This window comes from Brachionichthys hirsutus, chromosome 2 (genome assembly GCF_040956055.1).
Source record: "Brachionichthys hirsutus isolate HB-005 chromosome 2, CSIRO-AGI_Bhir_v1, whole genome shotgun sequence".
Lineage (NCBI taxonomy): Eukaryota > Metazoa > Chordata > Actinopteri > Lophiiformes > Brachionichthyidae > Brachionichthys > Brachionichthys hirsutus.
The window spans coordinates 11,737,237-11,753,106 of NC_090898.1; the positions used below are offsets into that span (position 1 = coordinate 11,737,237).

General features: G+C 42.5%; 3 protein-coding genes across 3 annotated transcripts; 2 read left to right on the top strand and 1 right to left on the bottom strand.

Moving 5' to 3' along the window:
• Positions 1-247: 247 nt before the first annotated feature.
• Positions 248-3,684, top strand: LOC137909744 (keratin, type II cytoskeletal cochleal-like). Its single transcript, XM_068754179.1, has 9 exons — positions 248-490; positions 634-842; positions 954-1,014; positions 1,286-1,381; positions 1,518-1,682; positions 1,869-1,994; positions 2,398-2,618; positions 3,269-3,315; positions 3,437-3,684. The coding sequence occupies exons 1-9, from the start codon at positions 248-250 to the stop codon at positions 3,520-3,522; spliced, it is 1,254 nt and encodes a 417-aa protein (XP_068610280.1). The 3' UTR covers positions 3,523-3,684.
• A 1,038-nt stretch (positions 3,685-4,722) lies between these two features.
• Positions 4,723-8,372, top strand: si:ch73-233m11.2 (NACHT, LRR and PYD domains-containing protein 12). Its single transcript, XM_068751135.1, has 8 exons — positions 4,723-6,299; positions 6,378-6,539; positions 6,630-6,803; positions 6,901-7,074; positions 7,437-7,610; positions 7,720-7,893; positions 7,969-8,136; positions 8,235-8,372. The coding sequence occupies exons 1-8, from the start codon at positions 4,723-4,725 to the stop codon at positions 8,302-8,304; spliced, it is 2,673 nt and encodes an 890-aa protein (XP_068607236.1). The 3' UTR covers positions 8,305-8,372.
• Positions 8,373-9,029: 657 nt separating this feature from the next.
• Positions 9,030-13,973, bottom strand: LOC137901543 (ceramide synthase 5-like). The gene is made up of 10 exons (XM_068745586.1): positions 13,732-13,973; positions 12,488-12,590; positions 12,195-12,325; positions 11,798-11,855; positions 11,613-11,663; positions 11,371-11,463; positions 10,905-11,033; positions 10,624-10,730; positions 10,308-10,464; positions 9,030-9,809 (listed from the first exon to the last, which is right to left on the bottom strand). The coding sequence occupies exons 1-10, from the start codon at positions 13,905-13,907 to the stop codon at positions 9,666-9,668; spliced, it is 1,149 nt and encodes a 382-aa protein (XP_068601687.1). The 5' UTR covers positions 13,908-13,973; the 3' UTR covers positions 9,030-9,665.
• Between the last annotated feature and the right edge of the window lie 1,897 nt (positions 13,974-15,870).

Here is a 15,870-nt window from a genome sequence, read left to right on the forward strand (position 1 = left end):
AGTGTGAGACTTCCGAGGCTAGAAGCGCTGGCACGAGTTCCAGCACAACCAAAGCAACAATGAAAGCTTTTGACGTCGGAGCAGATGGGAAGCATCCGACTGGTTCGCCCAGATAGGGAGGAAACGTAACTTCACTATCACGCCACGCCTAAACCTGCCTATAAAGTAGGACCCTGAAGATAGGAACATCATCTGCTGCCAGATCTCCTCACTCTCTCTAGCAGTGACATCCCAACACAGCGCTACAATGAAACTGGGGAGCGTGCGCAGGAGCCAGTCAATATACAGCACGTATGGAGGAGCCTTTAGTAGCACGTCCATGGGATCCTACTCCATCCCCAAGGCCAGCTTCCATCCAAACGTGACTGTCAACAAAAAGCTACTGGCACCGGTGAATTTGACACTCGACCCCACCATCCAGGCTGTTCGCAAGGAGGAGAAAGACCAGATAAAGAGTCTCAACAACAAGTTTGCATCATATATTGACAAGGTGAGGAAACATTCCTTAGAACTATTTTGTGTCCTCTTTGGACAATCCAAAAGTCTTTTTATGAAATATAGTTTGTTGGTTGATTTGTTGTCGTGTTTGTTTCTTTCTGCTTTCTTTCTTTCTCTCTGTCTGTTGTGCTAAAGGTGATACTCTTGGAGCAGCAGAACAAAATGCTGGAAACAAAGTGGGCTATACTGCAGGACGAGACTACCCCCACCTCTGTCATTGAGCCCATGTACAAGTCCTACATCATCCAGCTGAGACAGCACCTGGACAATATCGAAAATGAAAAGCAGAGACTCGAATCGGAGAAAAAACTCATGAATGATTGTATGAGTGACCGCAAGATAAAGTAAGGCATGTTTGAGAAAATAACTGGCAACTAAATATGACATAAAGTTATTCTGCAGATACTGAAAAGATCTGAAAGATCCTCACGTAATCTTCTGTCTGTGGTTTTCAGATATGAGGGCGAGCTCCACAATAGGAATAAGGTTGAGAGCGAGTTTGTCCAAATCAAGAAGGTACAGTATGCAGTATTGATCGTAAAGATAGATGCTCATACCTGCATGGGATGTGAACATATTATTCTATCACTTTACTGGCTCACAGTCACAATAAAGATTCATCTTTAAAAAATTGTTTTAATGAACTATAAATCCCTTTAAGATTCAACTTAATCAGGTCCTAAAGTGGCGGTCCACCAGCTGTGCCTGAATTTAAATGCAAAGAAACATGGCATTTTAAAGCTATTCAAATGAACTCTGACCAAAATGTCACTATATGTGCCTACAGGATGTGGATAAAGCCTTGCTGTCCAAGAAAAGTAATGAAGAAAAAGTGTCTTTGCACACTAATGAATTCAACTTTCTAAAGTCTGTGTTTGATTTGGTGCGTAACCATTCAATAAAAATCTCAAGATTGTTCAAAGATATTTAATCATAGAAAACCTTTACATTCTGTGAACTTGTTGTGCATTCTAGGTTTTGTTCTCTTACTGCTGTTGTGGATGTTGTTTTCTAAATAGGAGTTGCGGGATGAACAAGCAAACCTCACAGTGACTTCTGCAGTGGTGGAGATCGACAATTCCCGGCACCTGAACATGGATAAAACCCTATCGGTGGTCAAAGCTCAGTATGAGGAAATTGCCACTCAGAGCCGCAAAGATACTGAAAGTTGGTACAAGAACAAGGTCAGAACTAAAACACAAATGTTTGATCAAGTGAAGTGTATTGAAGTAAAATAAGTTTTGCTTTATTAAAAGTGGGATACCTATAAAATAAATACATCTGTTTGAGTCAACTTTGTTTAAAAAAAAAAAAATACCATTGTTGAACCTGTAATTACGGACCTCACCTTTAATCTCTGATGGAACCAGTTTGATCAGATGACTGCTGAGGCGAGCCAGTATGACAATGACCTGCACAGCTCCAAGGCTGAAATAGCTGAGCTCAAGCAAATGATCAGCCGCCTGCGGAAAGAAATCCAGGCTGTTAGGGAACAGGTGAGTAAAATAGTTCACAGAGTGTTTGATGGAGTAAAAGTCAAGGTGAAATTACACTTCCTTCTCAGGCCTTAAAATCAATTAGGTTAATGAAGGCCAACTGCCAGAGGGTCAAGAATAAATGTGACTCTGCAAGTCACATTAAGACGGAGTGCAGGAATTTGTTCGGCAAGTTTTGATTGATTCATCAGCACCTGCCTAAAAAAAAACCAGGCATGCAGAGTATTCTTTTGTTATAGATCTTGAAACATGAGTCGAGTTGGGTTTAAAGATTAATTACATGGAGCAAACACAACCTTTTTGAATGTTTATACTGATTAAAAATCTCTAACATTCTATTTGACAGTCGCTGATGTGCTCAGGTCTAACTGAATGCTGACACCATCTCTCTCTTACACATCAGAGAGCCAAGCTCGAGACCCGGATAGCGGCTGAAGAGCTGCGCGGGAACAAGGCTGTGAAGGATGCTGCGGCTAAAATGAAGGACCTGGAGTTAGCACTGCATAGGGCCAAGCAGAACATGGCTCGCCAGGTCAGAGAGTACCAGGAGCTCATGAATGTCAAGCTGGCCCTTGATATAGAGATCTCTACCTACAGGAAGATGCTGGAAGGAGAGGAGGACAGGCGAGTTCATTTGGAATCGCTTAGTAATGTCCATAGGGACAATTATGATATTTTACTCATGTTGATGTGCCCATACATAAATAATAGGTCATCAGAATCAGAATTGACTTATTTTCCATTGTGAATGAAAGGAGTCACGAACTAGGATTTTTTCCCCGGTGCAATTGTACAACACAAAACAGAAAATAACGACAGATAATAAAATGCAAAAACTACAGCGCTAGGGTGTGAAGTAAAAATAGACTAAGTAAAAAAACAAAACATGTAAATACAAAAACCCGCCACAAAAAACAGCAGCATCGAGAGTGAATCCACAGATGTATATCAGCAGCAGTAAACAACTAACACAATCACGCAGTGCAAATAGAACAGTGCAAGTGGCAGGAACCGGTTATAAAGTGTTCATGAGTCGGATACAGGATTATTAAGTGTTCAAGAGTCTTATGGCAGAGGGGAAGACGCTGTTCTTGTGGTGGGAGGCTCATTTCAAGATATCTCTTTTTGAAATTATAGTCACACATTCTAATTTAATAGCATCAATACTGTCCAGGGAAAAATACTCATTTCTGTGAACACATTTTGATATGTAAAATCTCCCTCCTCCCAGTAAAGCAATACTTATCGTACATATCATGTTTTCCAACTGACAGAATTGGAAAGGAGTGTCCTGTCAGCATCTACAAATTGGCCAACAAAGGTAACTGGCTCCTGTACTTTCAACAGAGTATTTACTATTACAACCACTGTATTATTATTGTTATGGTAACCAACCCAGCATTTTGTCATTATATGATTTTTTTTTTACTGTCCTTTTCCAGCCAGCCACGGTGGACTCCAAAAGAGGCCAAGTTTAGGCCTGATAACCATCAAGACAGTGGAGATCCATGACAAAACCATCATGTAGATCAGAATTAGCATACTCATCGGGTTCTAACTTTTACAGGGTTCTCTTCTTAATAAGCCGACTCCAGGAAAAAAATAAAGAATGTGACATGTTTTACAGTGTTTCCCATTCAAATGTGCACAGCTGTAGCATTATGTCTTCTTTTTCTTGCATGAATAATAAAATGAAGATTCCAAATTCAGTGCAATTTGTTATTTTCTGTACTGTACACCCTTTTCAAGACTTTGTAGAAAAAGCTGCTGATGTGAACAAATTTATTTAAAAATATCAGACTGACAAGGAAAGACCAGGATAAACCTGAAAGGTTTTTAATGGCTTTAAGGGATGTTAAGGGTGCAAAATATACATATGTTACATATCCTTTTATCCTATAATAAATATATTTTCTTCAGTTAGTAGTAATAATACTGAACCATCACTGGATTATGATAATAGTTTTATTTTGTGTCTGATAATGAGAACAAAACTATGATGCAGGGCCTGTCTTCTCATTTATTTATTTTTTTAAAACGTATTTTTACTTATTCACCATAATTGTGTACTTTTTTTATTTTATTTTTATTTTTATACTTAATACTGCGGTATATCCAAACCACGTTTATATTATATTATCAATTTTATATTGCTTCCAGGTAAACGTTGTTTCATTTCCGGCACAGTGAGTTTGTACTGTGAGTTATGTTAATAAAGTACTGTCATTAAAAAATAAAAAAAACGTCCTGGTGGCACGTGACACTTCGTTCATTGTACTAACTATGGCGACAGCGTAATCCGCCCCACCTCTGCCTCTTATTGGCTGAACACGATGACACGTTTAAAGAAGCTGTTACAGTGACTCGCTACTGTAGAACGTCATCGTCATTCTAAGCCAATCAGAAGCAAAGTGGGGCGGGTTATCAAGTTGTCATGGTAGGATGCGTAATTCACGGTCACGTGTATTAGGCGTTGCCCACTTTTGAAATAGAAGTGCTACCGCTTTGCAGAGATACTTCTATGTTAGCAAAGCTGCTACAAAGTATATTCGTAAAGCGGAAGCAACATTGTTTTGCTCACAAGGTAACTCAGTGCACGTTCAACTTCCGATCTACTGTATTAAGTGAAACTTAGGGTATACTTTAGACACATTTATAGACTGTATTTATAATAAGAATTATAGTTCTAACAATTAAAACGTGTATTTTCACAGCAGTGATTTGCGCGATGGACAAAGACATTGCTCTGATGCATATCCTGAAGTCTAAAGGCGCGTCGACACTTCTCGGGGGGGAGCTGCCAGTCAACGTGATAAGCAGCAATAAGTATATATCGCCGCAGACTGACAGAAATGTTGAAGACAAATCGCCTTCCCTTGATCACACGATCCACAGCGCGCTGTGTGACGAAACCAGACACGTGATACTGGTTGGTCCAGAAGGGTCAGGGAAAACCACTGCTCTGGAGAAGCTCGTTTTCGATTGGGCTAAAGGAGAAGGCCTTCAGAACTTTTCGAATATTTTGCATTTCCCGTTGAGGGAAGCAAATTCTCCTAATGGAATGCTCTCTTTGGAGACGTTAATTCTCCGGCATCATGACCTCATGACCCCCGAGTCCTTACCCCTTGTTCTAGAAAACCCCAAGGAAGTGTTGATCGTTTTTGACGATCTGGATCAATGCAAACCAAACCTGGACCCCTCCGCCTTCACCCCCTGCACTCGCCCCGACCAGGTGGCCCCACTGTCCTGCATAGTGGCCAGCTTGCTTCACGGGTCGCTGCTCAAAGGAGCCGCCTCTGTGGTGGCATCGAGGCCGACGGAATGTCTGAAGCGCCTGAGCGGCACCCGAGTGAATTTGTTGGGGTTTCTGAAGCCGCAAAGAGAGGCTTACTTTAACGGCTTCTTTATTGACCGGACGAGTGCCGACAAAGCATTGAAGCACATGGAAAGAACCCTCGGCTTCTATGACATCAGCGCCTCGCCGAGATTTAGTTGGACAGTTTGTAATATTTACAAGCATCTGATGGATACGGGAGCAACATTTCCTGAGACGTTGTCTCAGCTATATGTTTGCGTTCTCGTCCACCTGATTCAGACGCTGTCACTGAGTGACGCCTCCAAAAAAGAACTTGCCTTGGTGCTCGGCAAAATGGCGGCTCGCTGCTCCCTTGGACAGCGTCTGGGTTGCGCCAAAGAAGAAGTGGATTTGTTTGGTTTTGCGCGGTTTCCCACCGCAGTCGATGTATTCCTGCGAGTAAACGGCGACCGATCGGATGGAGGCGGCGCATTCTCCTTCCACTCCAAAACGATGCAGGAGTTCCTCTTAGCCGTTTCTTTATTTCTAGGCAAATCAACGTCTGAGGGTGTGGACAGGGTGTTGGAAAAGCACAGAGGTCGTGCAAAACTTCTGGACGTCTTCCTGTCCGCTCTCTCAGAGCCAGCTCACCGTCGGCCCCTCGAGAGTCAATTGGGAGAGTTGAACTCCGATCGAATCGTGGATTTCAAATGCTGGTTTAAAAGGACTTCGGATGCGATGCTGAAGGGATGCTACAAAGAAGAGCATCACCACTGCTTCCATCTGCTTCACCAGGCTCAAAGTGAGAGTTTAGTTAAAGAGGTTGTCACCCCCTCTGCACGGATGGGCATTAGCTACGGAGACCTGAGCCTGCAGGATTGTGTCGCTCTGAATTACGTGGTCACGTGCCTCGGGGAGATGAAGACATTAAATTTGTACCGTACCAGGAATTTCACAGAAGAACTAGCAGAGACACTGGCGCCAACTATGAGCTTGTCCCATGAGATCAAGTAAGTCATAATTTAGGCATTTTTCTTTTAGTGTACAGTATGCTGTCGTGTGAAAAATCACCCTGTCATGTCCCTCAGATTGTCAGACAGCTCCTTGAGTACTGGATCTGTGCCTCATCTGGCTTCAGCCCTGAGCAGAGGAATCACCACGGTGCTGGATCTCTCCAGCACTCGCTTCGGAGACGAGAAGTTTAAACTCCTCTGCCCTGGACTCAGAGACTGCAAGCTGCAGACCTTAAAGTGAGATGGTCTGAGATTGTTTTATACAAAAAAATAACTGACTTCAGCTAAATGATTCCTTCCTTCATGCTTCGCTTTTATTCTGCACAGACTCACAATATGCAGACTGACGGAGGCAAGCTGTGAGGATCTGGCGTCTGTCCTGACTTCAGCCTCCTCTCAGCTGTGTGATTTAGACGTGAGGTGCAACGAGATCGGGGATCGGGGCTTCATTAAAGTCTGCAAAGCATTACGCAGTCCTCGCTGCAAGCTGCAGGAGCTCCTGTACGTACTTTATTATTGATCCATACGTTTATTTTGCTTCATTATTTCTGTCAGGGACATTTTATTCATGTTTAAATATGACTTTCTTGCCACTCAGGCTACAAGGCTGCGAGTTGACGGAGGCGTCCGTGGAGGCTTTATCAGCGGCTTTGTTGTCTGGCCAGTCACAGCTGAGAAAAGTGAACCTGAGACTCAACAAGATCGGCCTCGGTGGAGCGAAGGCTTTGGCCAAATCGCTGCAACACCCACTGTGTAGACTACAGCAGCTCGAGTAAGCACGCATTTCAAGATGATCGAGCTGCTGTCAATACTTCTCCTTCAGTCAGCAGCAAAACTAATAACGTTTGGAAAAAGTCACTCCAATCCCACGCCAATGCACCAAATGTGCAGAATGTGTGATCCGGTTTTACAGCTGATTGTAGGCAAAACGTACAACTTGCCAGGTTTTTGCAATAACTAAATCCCACATGACGGTTTAAATAGAGTAATAGGAAGGCCGTTCTGTTCCCCATATGCATTGTTTCCTTTCCATTGATGTTGAGCTGTATATTCTATTTCTGTTATTGGGTTGTGGGGGAAATGGCCTGATAGATTTGTCTGGAAGGTATGACGTTTGTCTGTCTTTTATTTCAGTTTGTTTGACTGTGAGCTGACAGGTGAGTGCTGTCCTCACTTGAAGGAGGCCTTGATGTCGGATCACTGCTCTCTGTCAGCGCTGGATCTCTCGGTCAATCATTTAGGCCAGGAGGGGGCGCTACTCCTCTGCCAAGCCCTCGGCCGGCCTGGATGTCCATTAGAAAAACTGGGGTGGAGTCAGCTTGTCTCTTCAGTGACTAAATGCCACGTTTTGTTCAATATATATATATTTAATATATGGTGAGGTTAAGATAAGTGTATGCTCTGCTTCACCCTGCAGCTTGATTAGATGCGAGCTAACCACCCCGGTCTTCACGGAACTAGGCTCTGTGTTGAGAAGTGGGACTTCTCGGCTGAAGTCTCTACTCGTGGGTATGAACGCAGTTGGAGACCAAGGGGTTAAACACCTCTGGGACGCTGTTGCACATCCAAACTGCCTGCTGGAGGAACTGGAGTGAGTGCAACATGCTCACATTTTTTCCTTGTGCCATTTTTTTTAAACCTCACAATTGTGTGTGTCTTTTGGCAGCCTTGAAATGACGGGTTTGACGGATGCCTGCGTTGAGGACTTGTGTGCTGCAATAGGAGCCAGTGAAACTCTAAAGACACTGGAGTTGAGAAACAACTCGCTGACAATCGCGTCTGTCCCAGCCCTCGTCCGAATCATGCAGGAAAGCCAAAACATGCTGGAGATGAAGTAAGCCTGGTCCGCTTCAGTTATTTATAAAGGAGCCTTAAAGCCAGAGGGAGTTTTGATGTGTCAAACTAAAACCCGATGTCTCTGTCTCCTTTCAGTCTGAAGTACAACGACCTCTGCGAGGAAGCTTTTAACTTATTGGAGGAATGTGACAAAATAAGATACTGAACAGGACCTTGAGCCCACGGACTGATAGCCACAAAGAAAAACTTGGAATCATCTAATCAAAATGGCATTATTTCCAGTTTTGCAGTGTGGAAAAAAAAAAGTTTTTTCCTTGCATAAGTTTTGAATGTTTGGATTATTTAACAAGTAATGTTAAATTAAACTATTATAACACTTTGTGGCGTTTTTCATATTAAATTAAAAATCACAAATGAAAATTATCAGCATTTTCATCAACACAGTCGAACTCATCATCCACAACATAAGTAGGATCCTTATTCTGATAAATTCGATTTTCCTACGTGAAAGAGCAGTATTTTTACTTAAGTACTTGACGTGAAGCCTAAAATAATTATTTTATATCTGTCAGTAACAGTGAATATACAGCAGATGCTCCTTTGACAGCAGCAATGTAGTATTTTAAGAAATGGGAGCAATGAATAGTGTGGTGGCTTTTCAGGGCACAACTTATCAAACGTTCTAATTACTGATGGGGTTTATGTCTACATAATAAAAAGTGATCACTTTCCTGACTCACTCATTGCTATCTGACCCGCCTGTCTCGGAACAGAGCACTGAAATCAGCTATACGCAACACAGTGTTAATTTGGTTATTGAAAGTTTAACATTAAATGTGTCCAAATCGTACCACAATCAACACTGCACATCTTCAGATCGCCATCAATATACCCCTGAACCATGGCGCAAATAGAATATGCTACCCAAGATATGTGAACACAGGCACATTTTATTGCTTTATAATGTTGTACAGAGCACTGTGCACATGCTTGAAGTTAATATCGAACACGTGAGTCCAAGTTCTACATTGCACCGTCCTTTGTACCAGAGCAATACACTCGTCGGGTGTGAAGCATATCGGGTGAATTGTTCTCAACAAATCCAGGACAAACAGAAAGACATTCCTTACAGGTAGTGAGCAACATGCAGTAATTTGTTTTACAGCTATACAATATATTACGTATTTACATGTATAAAATGAGTTTTTTTAAAGTAGCAGTGCAAAAATGCACCGCTAAGCTTTGGCTTTTTTCTTTCTTTTTTTTTTTTTACTTTACTTTAACGAACTCACATACACAGCAATGTGCAGACAGATGTGTCTCTGATCCAGTAAGCAATAATAGCAGGTGTAAACGACACACAGTGTAAACCTGGCTCAGAAAAACAAGTCAAATCCTGCATTCCACATTTGGATTTCCTCTGTATGCGAGCCCTCTCTCGAATATGAACAACTCAACATGTTCTTTCAAGGTGTCTGACAACGTGGCTAACACAGGCACGTAGGCGGTGAGGAGATGTCATCCGGGGGGGGGGGGGGGGGGGGTAAAAAAAGTCCCTCACAGATGTTAGTGGTCGTGGGTTTCTCCATTGAGGTTACCAGTGTGACGGCTGTCCTTTGGCTTGAGGGTCTGATTGGGATTTCTACTGCTATTGGAATAAATCTCCTCATCCGAGCTGCTCTCAATATCGCTGCGGTCATCTTTAGACACCTGTATAAAAAAAAATAAACAAATACGATAGACAGTTGTACTAACTGGAAGAGCAAGTGAATGTTAGGGTTAGCAAAAACGTCTATAGACGTCAATGGCACTCAAAGAGTTACGTTTTCAAATATTTTAAACAAGCAGTGGGCAAATTAAAATCAATTTCTATTTTGACGGTCACTCGAAATAAACCTAATACCACTTCCTGTAGTATTAACGGAAAAAATAATCAAGGGATAGCCGGATGAATGACTCATAAGAACAAATTCTCTGATTAATTATTTACTGCACAACATTAATAGCTTCACTCCCGGGGACAATAAAGGTCTAAATGTAATGAGCAAATATGAAAGTAAGACAGTCTCAACCTGTGGCGACTCATCGTTTCTACGTTACTGAAGTGTGGACCAAGTTGGTGGACAAATGGCGACACTGCAGCCCATAAAACTATAATGGCACCGTGGATCAAAATTGTACTAAACGCAATAGACAGACAGATGTTACCTTTCCCTTGAATATTGCCTTGATGGCAATGCAAGCGATGAGGTAGAACCAGATGATGTGAAGAACCTGCAGCAATAGCAGCAACCCGTTGAGCAACCACCAGGCTCGGTACGGTCCCATGATCTCCCAGCTTTCAAAGAGAACACTATAAACAATCCTGCAACAAAACACACACATACAGAGGTTACTGCAGATCTGGATATATGGTCATCACCACACCTCACAGACCACCCACTATATGCAATGTGGAACGTGTTTCTGATAGCTAAATGCCACAAGGTAGGAAAAACTAATTAAAAGATCTTGTTTTTCTTACCAGAAAGGATAGATGACAAGACGAGCAATGAAAAAGCTCATGCTGAACGCCACAAACAGGCCATCACAGAGCCTCTGGTATTTGGCATAGTTGGCCAACTTCGCAGCCTTGGGGAACAAATAAACACCAGAGCCTCAGCTGTAATTTCCACTTTTGTTCCATATTTTTTTGCCTGAAGACATATTTGATTCACCATACTGCAAACTTTGCAAACATTTGAACATTAAGGTTCGCTGGATTAAACCAACTTTTCTTCTTGCAACAACTGCCATGATCTTTACCTCAAGAAAGATGTCTGATGCATCGTGCACGCATATGACCAACGAGCCAGCTCTAACCATGTTGTTTGCATAGGAGAATGTGATGAGCAATATGGTGGCCAGGTGGTGGACAAGCATGATCATGAAATCCTGTCGTCAAAGAAAAGGGTTAAAGGGTTCTAAATCTACCGGCACCGTTTACTAAAATTAACTGCGGCTTATGTAACAATGACTAGAAGTTGCTGTCAGGTAAAAACAACAATTAAAAGTCTCTGTGCAAATACTGATCTGAGGAAATGCAAAAAAAATAAAACGCCTGCCAAACCAGTTCTTCCAGAAGATATTATGAGTCAATGCTAATAGAGTGGAAGCGTTAATTGTGCGAAAGTTAGACTAGTTTAAGGGAAAACTGACTAACTAAGAAAAAGCATTTTAAATGTGAGCATGAAGGCTGTTGGGAGAAAGACAAACAGCGTTGATGTCTCACCTTACGTCTGATGTCTATAAACTGGGAAAACATCAGCGACCAATAGAAAGCCAGCTCGGATACATAGTAGACGTATTGTGTAGAGCTGAGAGGCTTTAGGAGGGAGTGGAGCAAGAAAAAAAAACACCTTCAACAAATATGCAGCCTCATTGGCAACTAACATAATTAAGCTAAACAGGTTCCAATCACTATACAGGCAGTCAGGTGTGTTATTATGCAGTTTATCAAGGAAGAATATTTACCTGATGAGGGTAGTTGTACCAACATTTCCTCAGATCCCACATCCAAGGAGACTATCAGAAACAGAGTAAATGTGCATGTCGTTAAAGTTGTCTCTGATCTGGCATAAAACGTTCAATAGGAAGCTGTGCCACACGCAAGAACCGTATTCCTGTATAAAAACATGCCGAACATGAATTCAACTCACCACCCACAAATGGCGAAGGCCATAGATAAAAATACCCAGGTAAAATGTAAATCGCCACCTGAGGTGAAAGAAGATTTGAATTAGGGAAAACAGCCGGTCACTTGTTACATGTTTACATATTCTTAGCTTTTACAGTAGCATTTTTATTAGCCTGAATTGAATATTATCATTTTTGGACATGATGGCAATTACTGAAATGTTACGGGATTTTACCCGAGGAGTATTAATGCCTGGTCCAGAATTCAAGGCAATCCACACAATTTATTTTACAAAATCTTATTTAAAACCACAACTACAAACCTTGTGACAGTCATTCTAGTAGGTAGTTGTCACTGTAGCTCAGTGTGGACTGACAATAAACGTAATGAGTGTATGCAGCAGCTCAGCAGAAACCTACATGCTCTCACAGAACCTTTTCTGCATACTGGGCCTGTCTTGGTTCCGACGGACCCGAAACCATCTCTGTATTTTCCGTACATCCCAGTCGAGCTGCTTTGAGAGTCCCTCCAGTTGCCTCGTATCTTGACTCTGCAGAGAAGACAAATGGTAATCAAAAGCTTTAAAAGAAAAACACACAATATCATGTCACAGTCTACTAAAGACACAAGTATTCTTAAGGAGGATGTATTGCTCAGTGACATTTGTATTCCAGTGTGAAATAACGGACTGCAGGAGAAACGTGTGCGCTACCGTTTTGGACCGATACACCCTCTCCAGGGCATCGTTGGGCTGAGCTTGTCGAGGCACTCCTGCCTCAATCTGAAGTATGTGGGCACAGGGCTTGGCCACAAGCCTGCACACACAGATGAAAGCAAAATATAAAGGCGGGAGAGGGTGGGGGGGTGGAAGCAAGGACATAACATGGTTTGTTATTATGAGAGACATTCGGATGAGGACTAGGAGAGCCAGAGGATGAAGATACACTGTTGAACGACAGAAATAAGTGAACTATTATCTGTTGGCCAAAGGCTTTCCTCACTGACATGAAATGTTCAGCATCAGCAGTTTCCCCCACAAAGTAATGTTTGACGTGTGTGTGTGTGTGTGTGTGTGTGTGTGTGTGTGTGTGTGTGTGTGGATTTGGAGGGAGGGAGGGAGGGAGAAGATCAGGAAAATCAAGAAAAGGGCGGGGGGCACAGGCAAGCTGCTCCTGGGGAATGTAGCACCTCGTCTGAACAGCATAATGAGCAACCAGGTCGGCATACGGACCAAATAGTGTCTGCACGAGATCGTCTAGTTGAGTCAACAACAAACTCTTATGCATAAACTCAAGACGTTCGCCACATTTCAGTCTCTCCCTGCCTTGGTTATGAGCCATAGACCCCCCCCCCCCCCACAAAAATAAAAACAGGGAAGAGACTGAATGAGCACTCCCAAGAAAGTTTGCAAAGGCCTGTAATTCTAGCTGAAAGTTGTTGCACTTTTCACTTGGTAAATTCAAGTGACTAACACAGACAAGTTTCCACTGATCGGGTGAAGGAATCCAACCGTTTTTAGGAATCCATTAATGAACAAGTCAAACTGTCATTTCCAGCCAGTCAAGTTATTTATTTTTTTCTCAATGGGAGGGGGGGGGGGGGGGGTAATTATCTGTCACATGAGAAAGCAGCTCGTCCCGTGTTTGAGTTGCTTGCGCAGGCATTTTGCCCTAACTTTATTACAACAGGACAATAAGAACGGGGAGTGGGTTCTGTTTGGATTCAGACACGCGTGTGTCGCGCAAGAACGCGTCACGCGTTAAACCCGCAGGGGAGTCACGTTCGTATTATTATTATATTCCTATTTTTGGAACCGGCTCTTGTTTTTTCCCCCTTTCGTGAACAACAGGTTAAGACTTTGAAGCCCACTGCTGTGTGTGTGCGTGTGCGCGCTCTCACCCACGGGGGGGGGGACACCAGTGAGGCATTAAACGGAAAACGAGGCTTCACCCTTACCTTTCAAAGAGTCGTCTTAGTAGATAAATGACGACAGCCAGGGGGAAGGCGCACAGTAAGTGCTCCAGCTGCGGGTAGTCCACTCCGGGCGGCGGACGCTCCAGGTCTGCCCATGTAACATTTTCGGGAAACCAAAATCGTTCACTCCAAATCCATGCCGAGATAAAGGAAGTCATCGGGGATCAGAACACGGTCGAGACTCAGTCGTAGGAAATTAGGTAATCCCCCCCCCCACCACCACCTCCACGCCCTCCTACCCGCCCCGGAGTTTACTTTCTGGGCATAAAGTAGCGCAGATTAACCGTAACTGGAACCTTTTACGCAGACGTCCCCATCCGCACTTCAGGTTAACTCCCGAATGTAAGCCTTACGCGGAGGGAGCGCAGCGCTGACGCGTAAAGGCTTAAAAGGAAACACCCACCGCAGATGTTAGGCAACTTTGAAACTTTTTCCTGCTCGCTCTCTCGCTCTCTCTCTCTCTCTCTCTTTCTCTCTCTCTTTCTCTCTCTCTCTCTCTCTCTCTCTCTCTCTCTCGCTCTCTCTCTCTCTCTCTCTCTCTCTCGAACATTAAAGCGACTTTGTGCTAGGGGCGGCTAACTCGGCTAACTTGCTCCTCCTGTTCGCCCTGAACGTCATTTCTCATTAAAGAATTTTGGTGCTGTCAGCCCTGAAGCGTCTTTTAACCCCTTTGACCTGTTTGGGGGGGGGGGGTTAAGATAATTTCAAAGTCACAAACCTGCTATGAACAATAAGTAAAGAAATATATAAGTAAATAAATAACAATGTAAAAAAAATAATAAGCCAAAAAAAAACATGTGCTTTGTTTCTGAGGATAACTTAAAAATTGTTTAATACCTTTTTGCAAAACATTCCACGAACAGCAATAAAGGACTGAAGTGGAAAGTTTTGCTATTTAGGGATTTGTAGACTTTATTTTTTTCTGTTTCTATGGTTCTAATGGTCAATTTCCTTACAGGAGCAGAGCTGTTCAAGTTTTATTTGCAAAACTTTATTCACACAACAACAATCACTACAGTGTTTGTAGTTTATGGATCTTTTTATGTTGTGTTTTCTTAATTTCAATGGTTATGAATTCATTTTTTGTACATCATGACTGGGATTTGTATCAGATATCAGGTTGTATTAGGTTTTTGTTTTTAGGTTAACATTCAGGGACAACTTTAAACATTTCTTTCTGTTTCTCTTCTTTCAGTTACTGTATTTGATGTTTGTGTGTCAAGCTGCCATTAGCCAAATTCAATACAAGAGCACTTTAGACATGCTGCCAATCCTGTAATCAGCCATTCAACCAACCATTAGTTGTTGTTGTTTTCAGGAACTATGGTGTCATTCTCCTAAAGAAACTGTGCCCACAGACAGGTGGTAGAATACCACTACTCTGAGGCGGTGAGAAGAACAATAAATCTTTACAGATATGATCCTGATAGCTGACAGCTTTTCAATTTGTTATTTGTTGGCCAGTTCACTGAGACACCTGCCAAGACAATAATGCAATTTCCACCTTATCTGTTATCCAAATGCAAGCGTAATATTTGTCATGGTGCAATAGTATACCCACCAACCATGCAAATCAGAAAAGAAAAAGATCACGATCACAGCGTCCATAAGGGCAGCACCAATCTAAGGTTTTAGGGCTTGAAGCCTGTTGGGCATCAGATAAAGTGTGACTGCTTGGGCCTACTATTGATGCTTATCCGTGGTCATTTGGAAACCCATGTGAATTTGTGTGCGTATTGACTGCCAGCCAAACATAGGTTTATACTCGGTTTCTTGTTTATGAGATGCCCAGCTAAAACGAATGCATTTCATAGCCATGCAACAAATCCATTAATGTCAAAATAATCATAATGTGGAATCAGCTGCCCTTTTGAAAAGTTTCAACAAAGATTGGGCATTACAGCCTTAATAAAGAATGAAAGACTGCGATAATAAATTGCATTAGTTTGAGCGTCAAATGGTTCAAATCTGCTTGTGAAGTGTGTTTACTCTGCACTTGACTCTGTCAAGAACAGATGTTACTTGCTTTTTGAGCCTCCTTGTGTCCTTAGATTTGGTATTCTCATTTGTGGGAAGATCCAGTCAGAAAACATTGTACATTTCATAGAAAATTAATCAGAC

Excerpts from the sequence above, each read along its gene's own strand:
- LOC137909744 (XM_068754179.1), top strand. The coding sequence starts at position 248 with ATGAAACTGGGGAGCGTGCGCAGGAGCCAGTCAATATACAGCACGTAT. Across the intron at positions 843-953 it reads ATGAGTGACCGCAAGATAAA|ATATGAGGGCGAGCTCCACA; the intron begins GTAAGGCATGTT and ends TGTGGTTTTCAG. Across the intron at positions 1,382-1,517 it reads TAAAGTCTGTGTTTGATTTG|GAGTTGCGGGATGAACAAGC; the intron begins GTGCGTAACCAT and ends TTTTCTAAATAG.
- si:ch73-233m11.2 (XM_068751135.1), top strand. The coding sequence starts at position 4,723 with ATGGACAAAGACATTGCTCTGATGCATATCCTGAAGTCTAAAGGCGCG. Across the intron at positions 6,804-6,900 it reads TGCAAGCTGCAGGAGCTCCT|GCTACAAGGCTGCGAGTTGA; the intron begins GTACGTACTTTA and ends CTTGCCACTCAG. Across the intron at positions 7,894-7,968 it reads TGCCTGCTGGAGGAACTGGA|CCTTGAAATGACGGGTTTGA; the intron begins GTGAGTGCAACA and ends GTCTTTTGGCAG.
- LOC137901543 (XM_068745586.1), bottom strand. The coding sequence starts at position 13,907 with ATGACTTCCTTTATCTCGGCATGGATTTGGAGTGAACGATTTTGGTTT. Across the intron at positions 10,465-10,623 it reads CTTGTCATCTATCCTTTCTG|GATTGTTTATAGTGTTCTCT; the intron begins GTAAGAAAAACA and ends GTTTTGTTGCAG. Across the intron at positions 9,810-10,307 it reads AGGCAATATTCAAGGGAAAG|GTGTCTAAAGATGACCGCAG; the intron begins GTAACATCTGTC and ends TTTTTTATACAG.